General features: G+C 42.9%; 1 protein-coding gene across 2 annotated transcripts in view; it reads right to left on the minus strand.

The window, feature by feature from the left end:
• The window catches only part of ADCY6 (adenylate cyclase 6), a 68857-nt gene that overhangs the window by 26408 nt on the left and 29063 nt on the right, over positions 1-13386 (minus strand). For both annotated transcript variants that reach the window (XM_026683840.2, XM_087954013.1), the window contains exons 11-13: positions 3973-3998; positions 539-686; positions 337-434 (exon numbers count right to left, since the gene is read on the minus strand). In XM_026683840.2, coding sequence (XP_026539625.2) covers positions 337-434; positions 539-686; positions 3973-3998 — 272 coding nt within the window. The remainder of the gene's footprint in view (positions 1-336; positions 435-538; positions 687-3972; positions 3999-13386) is intronic.

The following is a 13386-nucleotide window of genomic DNA, read 5'->3' on the forward strand; positions in this document are numbered from 1 at the left end:
CATGGCTGCTGGTGCTGCCACCGTGAGGCAGGTGTTGGGGCGTGGATGGCCTGGCTGCAGGGGCCCCGAAGTAAGCTGGGGCAAGGCGCGATGGACAGCTCCACTCCCCCCCATCTCCCCATGGCTGCAGCACCGCAACCAGATGGAATGGGTGGCTGGCCAGCTGTGCAGGCTCTTAAGTAGGGCTTATTTTGAGGGTATGGCTTATATTAAGCACGCACATAAAAACATGCAAGGGCTTATACTTGGGATAGGTCTTCTATTCAGGGAAACAGGGTATGTGCATAATGCAAAAAGAGTACATGATGAACGTACTCTTGTACATGTGTCACTCACTGCGGGAAGATGACTATCTGGATGCAACAAATGAAGCAGAAGACCAGCATGGTACAAGCCACGTAACTACCAAAGCGGGTATCCACCTTTTTGGAATACTATAGGATTAAAAGAGAAGGGGAAAAAATTACCAAGAATTGAGAGGAACAGATGACTTTGTTTCCAATTTGAAATCTCAATTCTAGATAGAGAAGGGAAATACCTTTCTCTCCAACTCAGGTTTCTGGAAAGTGAGCAGAAAACGTTTGACATGATCCTTGCGCAGCTGGTCAATGCTTCGGGCATCAATGGCCCTGCCCAAGAACTCATCAACCTCATCTTCAGGATTTAAGGCTTCCTGTGTACTTCGGCTACGGGAAAGCAAAGTTCACATAGGAGAGAGTAAAGAGAGACATGAGACAATTTATTTTATTTGTATCCCACTGTTATTATTTTTATAAATAACTCAAAGCAGCAAACGTACCTAACACTTCTCTCTCCTCCTATTTTTCCCTACAACAACAATCCTGTGAGGTTAGATGAATTGAGAGAGTGACTGGTCCAAAGTCACTAGCAGATTTTCATGCCTAAGGTGATACTAGAACTCACAGTCTCCTGGTTTCTAGCCTGCTGCCTTAACCCCCCGACTGAATAATGTGAACCGCTCTGGACTTCCTTATTGATAGGACCCAGTTTGTGTGAGTTGGAAGACAAGCCTCCATCTCCCTGAGAACAGGTTCCCCAAAGGGCTGTGTCCTGAGTCCGCTACCGTTCACCTTGATGACCCACGACTGCTGTGCCGAACCTGCTACAAATCATATTGTGAATTATGCGGCTCACAAGGCAGTGGTGGGCCTTATCCGGGACGACAATGAAGATGCATATACGGAAGAGGTGAAGGCTCTGATGGACTGATGCAGTAAAAGTAACCTGGTTCTAAATGTTAATAAAACAAAGGAGATTATCGTGGATTTTAGAAAGAGCCGGCATGGTCATACTCCACTCTGTATCAAGGATGCAGCTATAGAGGTGGTCAACAATGTTAAGTATCTGGGGTTTCAGATAACTAACAATCTGAACTGGTCTCTGCCTATGACATCCTTAGTGAAGCGTTCAAACCAGTGTCTGCATTTCCTGCACTGGATGAGGACAGCACATCTTTCTCATTCTGTCCTAGCCACTTTTTACAGAGGCACGATTGAGAACGTTTAAAAAAAACTGCATCCCTATTTGGTTTGGTGATAGCAGTGCCTCAGACAGAAAGTCCATACAGAGAGAGGTAAGAACAGCAGAGATGATTATAGGAAGCTCTCTTCCTGTCATTCAGGATATTGCTTATGAGCACTATGTGCTTAGAGCTCAAAGCATTGTTATGTACTTTACGGTCTGTTTCTGTTGATCCCCTTTGGGAGGAGGTTTCGAAGTATTTCTAGCAGGACTTCCAAATTCTGTAACAGCTTTGATCCCTATGCCATCCATCTGGTAAACTCGCAAGATTTGTTTCTCTTGCCGTGTACATATCGTGTTTCTCATAAAATAAGGCCGGGTCTTTTTTTTTTTTTTTTTGAGCCCCCAAAAAACGGCTAGGCCGTCTTTTCGAGGATGTCTTAATTTTCCTCCCACGCGCAGCCTGGTAGTAGTGTGTGTGCGTGTGTATTTACACCCTTATCAGTGAATGGCCGTGTTCCCACGACACCCACACAGCCAACTACTTTCCACCCTGTGCATCATGCCAGCTCAGCTTGTGCGGGTAGTTCTTGGTCCAGTGCATTGGCAAACCTGCAGAGCTCCATTAAACACCAAATTTGGCATGCCATGTGCACATACTCGAGCTCAGATCAAGCTGCAGCACTCGGAACTGTTACTCAGGAGGCTGCTTTATTAACCTGCCCTGCTGACTGCTGGGTCGCTTAGAGCCCCCGGCTCCGGCAATGTCCGGCTTCCTGCCACTGCGCGAGAGACAAAGGCAAGTGGGCTGCCTTTCTGGCACTCCCACCGCGGCTGGCGCTCCACCAGCTCCTCTTCCCCCAGTGCAAACACCAGCTGACCGGTCTCACGCACCAATTTTGTTCTACCCTCTCTAACCTCCTGGGCTTTTCCCAAGTCTCTCAGTCAGACCTTTCCAAAACAATGTGGCTGCGCCATTCAGGTGCGGTGGCCACGACCAACCTGCCCCGACTTCTTCCCTTGACAAGTTCTCTTTGGAAGTCCGGGGGTTGTTTTCCAACCCATGGACTCCAAGCTTGCAACAGGGCATGGGACCACCAAGGGCCCAGGTAGCCCCGTCAAGCTTCAGGTGCTCCCAGAGATGCACAGGATACAGACTCTCTGCTTACAAAGCCGCCACCGAAGTATACACAATGGTGCCTGCAGGCGCTCGGAAGGCCGAAAGCGCAGCCCAAGTGGGGGCTGCTCGCTGTCACCCCGGGGCCCAGCAAAGCTGGAATCTGCTGCCTGCCGCGTGAACCCCAATGAGCAGCCTCACCCATGCTTGGGGGAAAAGGAGCTGGCAGAGTGCAGCTTCTCTTCCCCCGAGCACAGGTGAGTCTGCTCATTGGGGTTTGCGTGGCAGGGGGGCAGATTCCGGCTCTGCAGGGTGCAGGGGCAAAGCGTGCAGCCCTGGCTTGGCGCCGCTGGGCTGCGCTTTCAGCCTGCAAGGCGTGGCCAGCAGGAGGATGTGCCGCTGCTGTGTAAGGTAAGAGTGGCTGGTGGTAGCGCTAGAAGCCAGGCTGAGCGGGGCAAGTGAGCTTGCAGTCCCCGAGAGGAGCGGGACATGTGGGCTGGGCTGGGTTGCCGCTGCGCCCGCTTATGCCCAGAGCGAAGCGTTGGTCAAAGGCTGGCGCGCCAGCAGCAGGCTGGGCGGCTCACTCTTCTGCGGTCCTGCTGGAGGCATCTCTGCCGAGCCCTGCTCTGGCTGCCTGAGGGGACGTGGATGGAGTCCGTTTTAAAGTCAGCTCCCGCGCCCGTGCCAGGGCTGTGGCAGGGGAGGGGGGAGCCGGTGCCCTTTGCGCAGATGGGAAAGCGGAAGCATCCACCTCTTGGTGCGGCCCCGTCTTTCCTGCACAAGAGCCCCCGGCAGCAAAGGTACTTGGTGGGATTAGGGAGTTCTCCGAGCTCTGCCATGATTGGGCCATTAGGAGTGGCTGGTGGCGAGGCATGGCTGCCTGAGGGGCACTCCTAACGGCAAGTTCCCCCGCCCTCCCTCCCATTTCGCATGTTTTAAACTAGGCCTAAATTTGGGGGGAGGGGCTTAATTTAGCCTTATGCCTAGAAAACATGCTGGGTTTTCCTATGGGGGGGGGGGGCGTATTGTTGGAGAAACAGGGTATATACATCCAAACTAGACTATGTTATTTCTCTGTGTTATATATATTATATGTGGGTATATGTATACTTTTGTATGTATGTATTTATGTAGTGTATATTAGAGATGGAGACCCTTTGAGAGCTCTATGTAATGAATTTTCATTTTAATGTATGCTTGATTAGTGTACATTCAAAGTGACAATCAAGTTATTCTATTCCTATTCCATTCTATCCTGCAATCAGTACCATCTTTCATATATTGCCACAAGATAGTTAGGGACTCTGGTTTGAATGATTTCCTCCATCCCCACTGTCAAAATCTCAAGGAGGTTATAAAGTCATGGCACTTACTTGTCTTTGCTGGAATCATCAATACCCTAAAAGAGAGAGAGAGAAAGAAAGAGAGAAAGTATCATGTTCAAGAGCACACAGTATATATAACAGTTTTGATACCACCCATTCCCTGTACGGTAAATTTGAAAAAAATCGCAGAAAAACCTGATAATTGCAATGAATACAGGTAGTCCTCATTTAACGATGGTCATTTGAACCAGAATTTCCCCTGCTAAGTGATGTGGTCATAAAATGTGATGTTACATGACCACATCGCTTAGCAATGGCAATCCTAGCAGTTCCCATTGCTGTTAAGCGAGAATTGTGGCTCATTAAGCAAGGACCTCCTCACAATTTCCTACCGCCTTCCCACAATCGACGTCAGTGGGAAAGGCGGTAAGAAGTTGCAAGTCCCAGGTAACTCACAAGCCTGGTGGGGGAAGGGTATGTGGGTGGGCGCAGTAGCATGTGCAAGTGTTTTCAGGCTCAGGGATGGCTGCTGCCATTGGGGCGGACTTACCCGAGCGACTTGGGACCTTCCCTGCTGGCTTTCCCATCGAAAGCCAGCAGGGAAGGTCGCAAACGGTGATCATGTGACTGCAGGTGCTACAATTGTTGTAAACACAAGCCAAGTATCCAGATTGGGATCACATGACTGTTGGTGTGGTGCAGTAGCCAGAACTTCAAGGACCGGTCGTACGTACTACGCATTCAGCACCATTGCACCTAAGTGGTCGGTAAGTACCTGTATAATTAATTCTACATGTGGTGAAGTTTTGTAATAGTGGGGTTACAGCATTCTTCAAACTCAGACTATAACTCCTATCGTGCTGCTGGCTACGATACCAGAAAACCCAGATATTGTAGTTTTGATATCTTTGGAAAGCAACAATTTTGGGAAGAGTGCAAGTAGAGAATGTTGCCAGCAACATAGTTTTCAATCAACATTTCTCTCTCTCTCTCTCTCTCTCTCTCTCTCTCTCTCTCTCTCTCTCTCTCCCTCCCTCCCTCCCTCTCTTTTTTTGGGCAGACATTCTCTGGACATCCTTGGGATTATTAGTGGTCCCACACATGTATACAGGTAGTCCTTGTCTTACAACCGTAGGTTTAGGGACCATTTGAAGTTACAATGGCGCTGAAAAAAGTGACTTGCGACTGTTTTTCACACTTACGACCGTTGCAGCATCCCCATGATCAAAATTAAGACGCCTGGCAACTGGCATGTATTTATGAGGGTGGCAGTGCCCCAGGCTCACTTGATCACCTTCTGTGACCTTCTGACATGCAAAGTCAATGGGAAATCCAGGTTCGCTTAACAACTGTGTTACTAATTTTACAACTGCAGTGATTCACTTAACCACCGTGGCAAGAAACGTTGCAAGATGGGGCAAAGCTCACTTGACAACTGTCTTGCTTAGCAGCAGGAATTTTGGCCTCGATTGTGGGTCATAAGTCGAGAACTGCCTGTACCAAATTAGGTATTCTTGGCAGTTTTCACCCAAAATGGATAAGGAAGGGTGGTGGTGGTAGTATTTGCAAGCCTGTTTTTTTTTTTTTAAATTAAAAAGAACATTTAAAGACAGAACCCTCTAAGGTCATCCTTTTTCTCTCTGCTCCAAACCTCTGAAAAGCTGAGAAAAGAAATTTAATAGGCTGGTTGGCTGGGCACTTTATTAGACCAACAGAGGGAACAGAAGCAGAGCCCTTCCCTGGACTCTCCCATTTCAAACACACAGGTAGGTGCAATAAATTTGACTGGCTCAGGCTGGCCTTTGGCCAACAAAATAACATCACCTTACAGCTTGCCTCAGAATAGCTGAGATTTACAGCTAAGAAGCAGGGCCACCTGACGGCTGGTTAATGCTCAACTTAATAAGGGTGGGAAAGAGATTCACAGAGAGTTTGGGAGGCTGAGAGTGAGTTTGCAGAGAACAATAATTACCAATCTCTTCTGCCATTAAAAAAAAAAAGTCTCCTTTTTCGTATTCAGCCTCTGACTTCAGGCATAATTCAAGTATTTCTCATCCTGATAGTCTTTGGAGTTAGTTGACCAAATAATGCCAAAAAGGGGAGGGGGAAGTGGCCCTGACACCTCATATTCTTACTCCAGGTCTTCCTTGACTTACGACCACAATTGTACTCAAAATTTCCATTGCTCAGTGAGATATTTTTTAAGTGAGTTTTGCCCCATTTTATGACCTTTCTTGCCACAATTTTTAAGTGAATCACTGCAGTTGTTAAGTGAGGAACGTGGGTTCCCATTGACTTGGGCAGAAGGTTGCAAAAGGTGATCACACAAACCCGGGGCACTGTAAACGGTCATATATATGAATCAGTTGCCAAGCACCTGAATTTTGATCCCATGACCAAGGGATGCTTCAACAGTCATAAGTGTAAAAAAGTCACATTTTTAAAGTCACAAGTAATTTTTTGGCAGTGCGGTTGCAACTTTGAATGGTCATTAAATGAATCATTGTAAGTAGAGGACTACCTGTACTATATAAATATATAGTCTGTTGCTTGAGCCCAAAAGCCTTCTAGAGTAATCATCAATTGCAATTATTTTATAACTGGTATTCATCATTAACTAATTATTTTTAGCTGAAGAATATAACAGAGATAGATGGTATAACCATATCATATCAATAAGGTGAAAGTAATAACGGCATTTAGAAAACCTAGGCTTATTTAAAACACTCTTTATCTACCATCTAAGAAGATCAAAGTTGGCATCAGGCAAACCTCTCCAAGATAGATATGAAGGGCCACACAGAGAAAATCCAACCTCAATTCATTATCTACCTTACTTCACATGGAAGAGAAAAATGAAGAACTTGTGTGAACTGGGTCCTAATTATTTCAGAAATTAAAAACACAGTCATACCTAAAAATGGTTGGGAAGCCACTGCCACTGTTTCAAAATGATTGAGAGGCGATCAAACCATCCAGTCCCGATCAACAATCTGTGTATTTTGTAGCAGCTAAAACTTCTGACCTATCTAAAAAAGGCAGTGCTACCTACAATCAATCATTACAGTAATTTAAATGGGATATTATCTGGGCATACAATGTTGCAGCCTGGCTACTTTTGTGAAGAACAGATACCCTTAGCATACCACTGAAGATGGGGAGAGGAAAATGTATATCACGGCATCTTTGAACTTCCAAGACAAAGTCAACTCTGTGGTAACATCCCTGTTTATTTAAATGGCAGCAATCCATACCTTGATGAAAATGAATATATAATTTATTTCTCCAAATGTATCAAGGCCCATATGACCTCTGGCTTTCTCTGGCCACACAGTCTTTCCATTTTGTACTATAGACTGAACTTCAATTCCTTAGGCCTTATTTACTCCCTGATTTATCTTAAATGCAAGTTCAGCATTTTAATTATTCTTCTTCTTCTTCTTCTTCTTCTTCTTCTTCTTCTTCTTCTTCTTCTTCTTCTTCTTCTTCTTCTTCTTCTTCTTCTTCTTCTTCTTCTTCTTCTTCTTCTTCTTCTTCTTCTTCTTCTTCTTCTTCTTCTTCTTCTTCTTCCTCTTCTTCTTCTTCATCTCCTGCATTAGATGAAATGAATATGGTAGTAATTTGGATGTTCTTCTTCTTCTTCTTCTTCTTCAATATTCTTCTTCTTCTTCTTCTTCTGCGTTGTCTCGCGCTCCGCTAATGTCCTTGAGTAGCTTCCACGCCTCTCTGTCTGCCACGTATGTCGGGTCTGCCTTCGCGGTCTCTAGATCGGCCTTGATCGTGTCCATCCAGCGTTGCTTAGGTTACCACGCGGTCTCGCTCCTCCGACAATCACCTTCGTAGATTTGATGATGGATTCTTCCTTGGCGCGACAGCGGAAGATTCTGCCGTCGTAGGGGAAGGCATCTCCAGTCGGAGTCTCTTTATAACTGCTAGCAACAGAATTGCAGAATCACCTTCTGAAAATAGCTTGTTGTGGTAAAGCTGAAATCATTTAAGAGAAGCACTTCCACATTGTTCTACCAGTTAGTTGCTTGAAGAGGACATTTTGACCGAAAGATCCAGGAGAATCACCATTCTTCCTTCTCTCAACCTAAAGCAATATATTCTTTGTGCTAAAAAGGCCAGAAAACATACTGAAATGGAACCCAAAAATCAGTTTCACCTGACAGTGACTAGAATAATATGGCCACCTTCTCCCTATTTTCAATCCCAATCATACTTTCACCAGATTCTTCCCTAACACCAACTTTCTTTTCCATTTTCAAAATTATTATTATCTGAGAAATTACTGGAAGAAGCCGCAGCGCCTTGACTTTAGGATGGAGAAGGGGAGAAAAAGCTAGAACTCTCATCAATGGAAGCCATCCTGCAGCTCCAAGAAAATCCTGCAGTTTTCTCTGGTTCTGCTCAAATGCACAAGATAGATTACAGAGACGTATCAATATGACTCACAAACAGATTACGGATAGACTGTCATGGAAAAAAAATTAATGTGGCCACTAGGAATCAAAAATTACTTGATGGCACATAATCAATCAATGCATATGTGGATGTCATCGTCATCTCGAGCCTCCCAGGATTAAGGAACAATGGTGGAATTGGACTGGAGAAATCCAAACCCTATTTAAATGAATGGGCTTGGAATCCTTCTTTCATATCCTGCCATTCAGTGGAACAGAATTAGTGCTTTAAGGCACCACCATAAAGAGATGTAAAGTTATTTGACTGGGATAAGGAAATTGACACAAAAGGCAATTGCTTTTAAACAAAGTCGAATTCCTACCAAGAAAGGAATACAATGACCTCAAAGTATTTCATAGTAACACCTAACAGATAGGATCCTTCTGCATTTTAACAACTAGTAAACTATTCCATTGCAATGGATTAAATAAGCCGTGCTATAGCCACTACTACGAGGGCAACAAAAACTTGTCAGACAACGCATGTCAACAACTGGCAGCACCGCTACAAAGACGATACCAGTGGAACTCCCTCTCAGATGCAAGCAGTATCATAGCAACAGATGCTAGATTACCAAATGTCATAAACAATCTGTACCATAGCAACAAACTGCCCACAACAAATCAAAAGCAACCTGTATCAATGAATGGCAGGGCACTAGGAATTCTCACTTAGCAACCATCAAGAGTGCCACTAATGGAGAGCAAATTACCCCCAAATGTGGTAGGTGAGGGTGATTATAACGATAAAAACTAGCTTGTTTTGTTTGGATAGCAGATTTAATTTGCCCCTTGACAATGACGTGAGGAAGCTGCCAAAATAAACACTTGAACAAATTCACAAACGAAGAAGCATATCACACGACCTACCAAAAGAATAAAATAATGCACAACTATTTCAAGGAGCCAGACTCCATACAGAGCTGATATTGACTGGATTCACTTATCATGTCAAAAACATAGTTTGCTGTGCACAATTATGTGGTTTCAGTAAGACCCAGAGCATGTTTATATACCCAGAATAGCTAGGCTCCTACAACATGTTAAATCAAAACCAAACAACCACATCCTGGCTCAGCAAAATGTTTGAAGCCAGGCAATCTGTTTCAATCCCTGATGATTCGAAATTAATGCAGAAGAAGAAAAAACAACAAACCTGTTCATTAAGGCTTTTCCTTTTCTAAGGAAAGGAATAGGGGCCTGAGGGAAAAATCAGCACCTATTGTGATTCATTAAAAATAACGATATATGTATATATATTTGAATGTAGGAACAGCAAGATTCAACAGGATTCTGGCAATTAGCCGAAACACCAGAATTAAATTTATGGATTTCATATCTCTCTTATTAAATCTCCCCTTATTTCAGCTGATGAAATACAACTAGGATTCTCTAGATTCTGCAGAAGGCAACATACAGGTTGTCCTCGATTTACAACAGTTCACTTAGTGACCATTCAAAATTACAACAGCATTGAAAAAAGTGACTTATGACCGTTTTTCACACTTAATGACCCTTGTAGCGTCACTTGAGGTTATGTGATCAAAATTTGGATGCTTGGCACCTGATTCATATTTATGATGGTTGCAGAGTCCTGGGGTCACCTAATCACCTTCCTTCAAGCAAAATCAACGGGGAAGGCAGATTTACTTAACAACTGTGCCACTAACTTAACAACTGCGGTGATTCATTTAACAACTAGAGCAAGAAAGGTTGTAAAATAGGGCAAAATTCACTTAACAAATGTCTCGCTTAGCAACAGAAATGTTGGACTCAATTGTGGTCGTAAGCCGAGGACTACCTGCATTTAACATGAATGGCGAATTTCTATTTTTTCAAAGCATTGTTACAAACCTGACCATTTCAAAATCTTCCTGCCACCTCAGTTCCAATATGGCTTTACACTTTCACGTGCTGTTCCCTCTTACAGTCTGTGTGTATGTGTGTGTGTGTGTGTGGGGGGGGGTTATTTTCCCATAATCTCTATTTTTCTTCAGCAAAAAGAAGCAAAGGACAGAGACAAGCAGAAAACCTAAGGAAGTGATGGCAGGAAGGAAGAAGGAAACGTTCAGGGGAACTACATTATACATCCCCTAAGAAAGGCCAGGGGCAGCTGGGACGTGAAGGAAGGGAAAGCGAAGCAGTGAGCATTGTTATGGGTAATAGTAACAGAAGGTTCCTTGTTTCAGATTCCTCTGTAGTTCTGCTTCCTACACGCAGTGGAAAGCTGTAGCATAGATAGAGTGAGAGCTCAATTCTTTCCCCATGTTAGACAACTTCCTGCAAATAAAAGAGGTATATAGCACAACATGTGATAGAGACTTTCGTTCTTGGCTTGGAGTTGAACAGACCATTCTATTTCCTTGGCATAATTTTGTACATTGATAGCAAGCTCAGTGCACTGCATGTTGTTAATCCTTATATAGTTCTGCAGTTAAAAGATGGCCACAAGAGAATTGCAACTCTTGTGGGAGTAAAAAAAAAAGGGGGGGGGGGAAACTCACACACATTGAGGGCAAAAAAAGTTATTTCCCAGCGGAGGATGAAGAACTGTTCAAGGCCTGCAAGTGGATTGGTGTAGGTGGAAGTGGAGGGTGCAGAAGAAACCGGGGGAAAACCTGGATCAGGATTCCTCTGCACCACTAGGAAGGCTCATGGGGGTGTGGCGTGGTGTATGTGTGTGTGTGTAAAACCCGCAATCCTCATTCCTTCACCTAAGCGAAATTGCTCCGAATATATCAAGCATGAAACACAGAGTATTTCATGAATTGTGAGTTTTTAATCATTTTCTTTTTTCCTTTTTCTTTTTTTCCCCTGTGTGTTGTATATGTGTGTGTTTGATATTTTAGTTCTATAATCAATAAAGTTTTTTTTTTAAACAAAAGAAACACAGAGTATTTTCCCTTGCTAATAAGCTTTCCTTATTATTAGAGAGACATCTACTTACAACCAAAATTTCATTTGAAATTGTGTCTCGGAGAATCCTTTGCTCAGTGGTTAGAGTGTAGTACTGCAGGCTGCTTCTGCTGACTGCAAGGCTGTCTGCAATTTGGCAGTTCAAATCTCACCAGCCTCAGCCTTCCATCCTTCTGAGGTGGGTAAAATGAGGACCCAGATTGCTGGGGGCAATATGCTGACTCTGTAAACCACTTAGAGAAGGACGTAAAGCCCTGTGAAATGGTGTATAAGTCTAAATGCTATTGCTATTGCTGCTACCCACATGGCCAAAGCTAACCCATTCAGAGAGGTATCAGACTTGGAACACTCCCAGCTGCCAAACATCTCAAGAGTTCCACATACCCGGAACAGTAGTATATCAATTGACAGTGCTAAGCTCTGATTGGCTGATTTCTTACAAAGATGCAGCATTCATTTAAGAGTATAAGAAGAGTCAGGACAGACAATTGCTGCTCCAATATTCTGGTCTTACAGAAAACGCCCAACAACCTCTTAGAAGCCAATACATATGCGGACAAAACAGGTGAGAAATGCACCCTTCTATTCACTTCCCCCAGCAATAACATTATTTCAGAAAATACTGTCTCTTGATATTGGAAGTAAAATGCAGTCAAAGTATTAACCACTGATAGCCTTATCTTCATAAATTCATCTCACCCCCTTTAAATCTATTTAACTCAGTGACTATCACTGTACTTTATGCTAGCAAGTGACATGATTTAGCTATACATTAACAAATACTTATGCCTCATCTTCCCCTAAAATTAATTTTAAAAAAAAAATTAAAATGCACAAATCAGCATTTTATTTCAACTGACTGCCCTCTCTAGTATTTAGATAACATTAATAGGTATTTAGATAGTAACTGAGAGTATACATTATATTAAGCTATGATTGTCAAGCATGGTTTGTGAATAAATGGCAAATTATATCCTCTAATATTAAAACAGGACACTTCTTTAAATCTTTATGCTATTTTAAATATTAGTTAGAATCTTGTCTCAATTTTAACCATATTTGTCAAATAAGCTGCAATAGTTCCTTTATTCCTCTAAGCCATAAATGATCATTTATAAAAAGCAGTTGCATTCAAGTATCACATTAAGCCAATACCCAGATTATGTTGAAATATAGAAACCTAGTCTTTGAATGTTTATAATAAATATTCTGATCATAAATCTGATCTTAAGCTTTATAAGTTCCAATCAATCTTAAAGAAGCTTAAATACTGTATATTCAAGCACTTATCAATTGAAATAAAAATTTTTAAAAATAAGCACAACAGTAAGGGGAAAAAAAAGGTAAGAGACAAAGCTTCTCTTGAAACACAGTGAGTGAATGAATAGCCTCCAAATACTTCAGGAGACAGAGGTGGATCAGAGTCCCTAAAAATTCATGTTGGTTCATGGGAAACGGGACAGAAGGACAACTCCATATTGTCTACTCTTCGGGCCATCAATTTATGGGAAGTTTAAAGCAGATTTTTCCCAGAGCTTCCAACTGGGACAGAGTTATGGGTGTGGGCATGGAAGTGAAGGTTCTATTGCTAAGTATCAAACAAATAAACAATACAATAAGGGTGATCATATTACTTTTTTCCTCAGGTCAACAACAGTCTATCTTTCAGAAAGACGATATAAACTCTAGCTCTGACATGTTATAGGTACCGTTTTATTGACAATCATCCTACTATATTATACTACTGTAGTTTTATTGTTATGGCCTTAAACAATTTCCCCCGCCCCATCCCATTCCCTCAGCCCTGCGTTCAAGGCCATTTTTTTCAACCCAAGAGAATGTTCATGTACTTTAAGCACCATTCTAGGCTGCAAACAACTTTCAGGTTTTGTGCCTATATTTACTGCATAATAAGTGTCAAGATGAAGAAAGAACACTTCACTACACTAACTATGCACAGGGTAGTACAGGTAGTCCTGGACTTACAACAGCTCATTTAGTGATCGTACAAAGTTACAAGATCACTGAAAAAAATGACTTCTGGCAGTTTTTCAGTTACAAACCTTTGCAGCGTTCCCATGAT

Source organism: Notechis scutatus, chromosome 2 (genome assembly GCF_049901735.1).
Source record: "Notechis scutatus isolate UNSWTSFEM ecotype Mainland chromosome 2, rNotScu1.2, whole genome shotgun sequence".
Classification (NCBI taxonomy): domain Eukaryota; kingdom Metazoa; phylum Chordata; class Lepidosauria; order Squamata; family Elapidae; genus Notechis; species Notechis scutatus.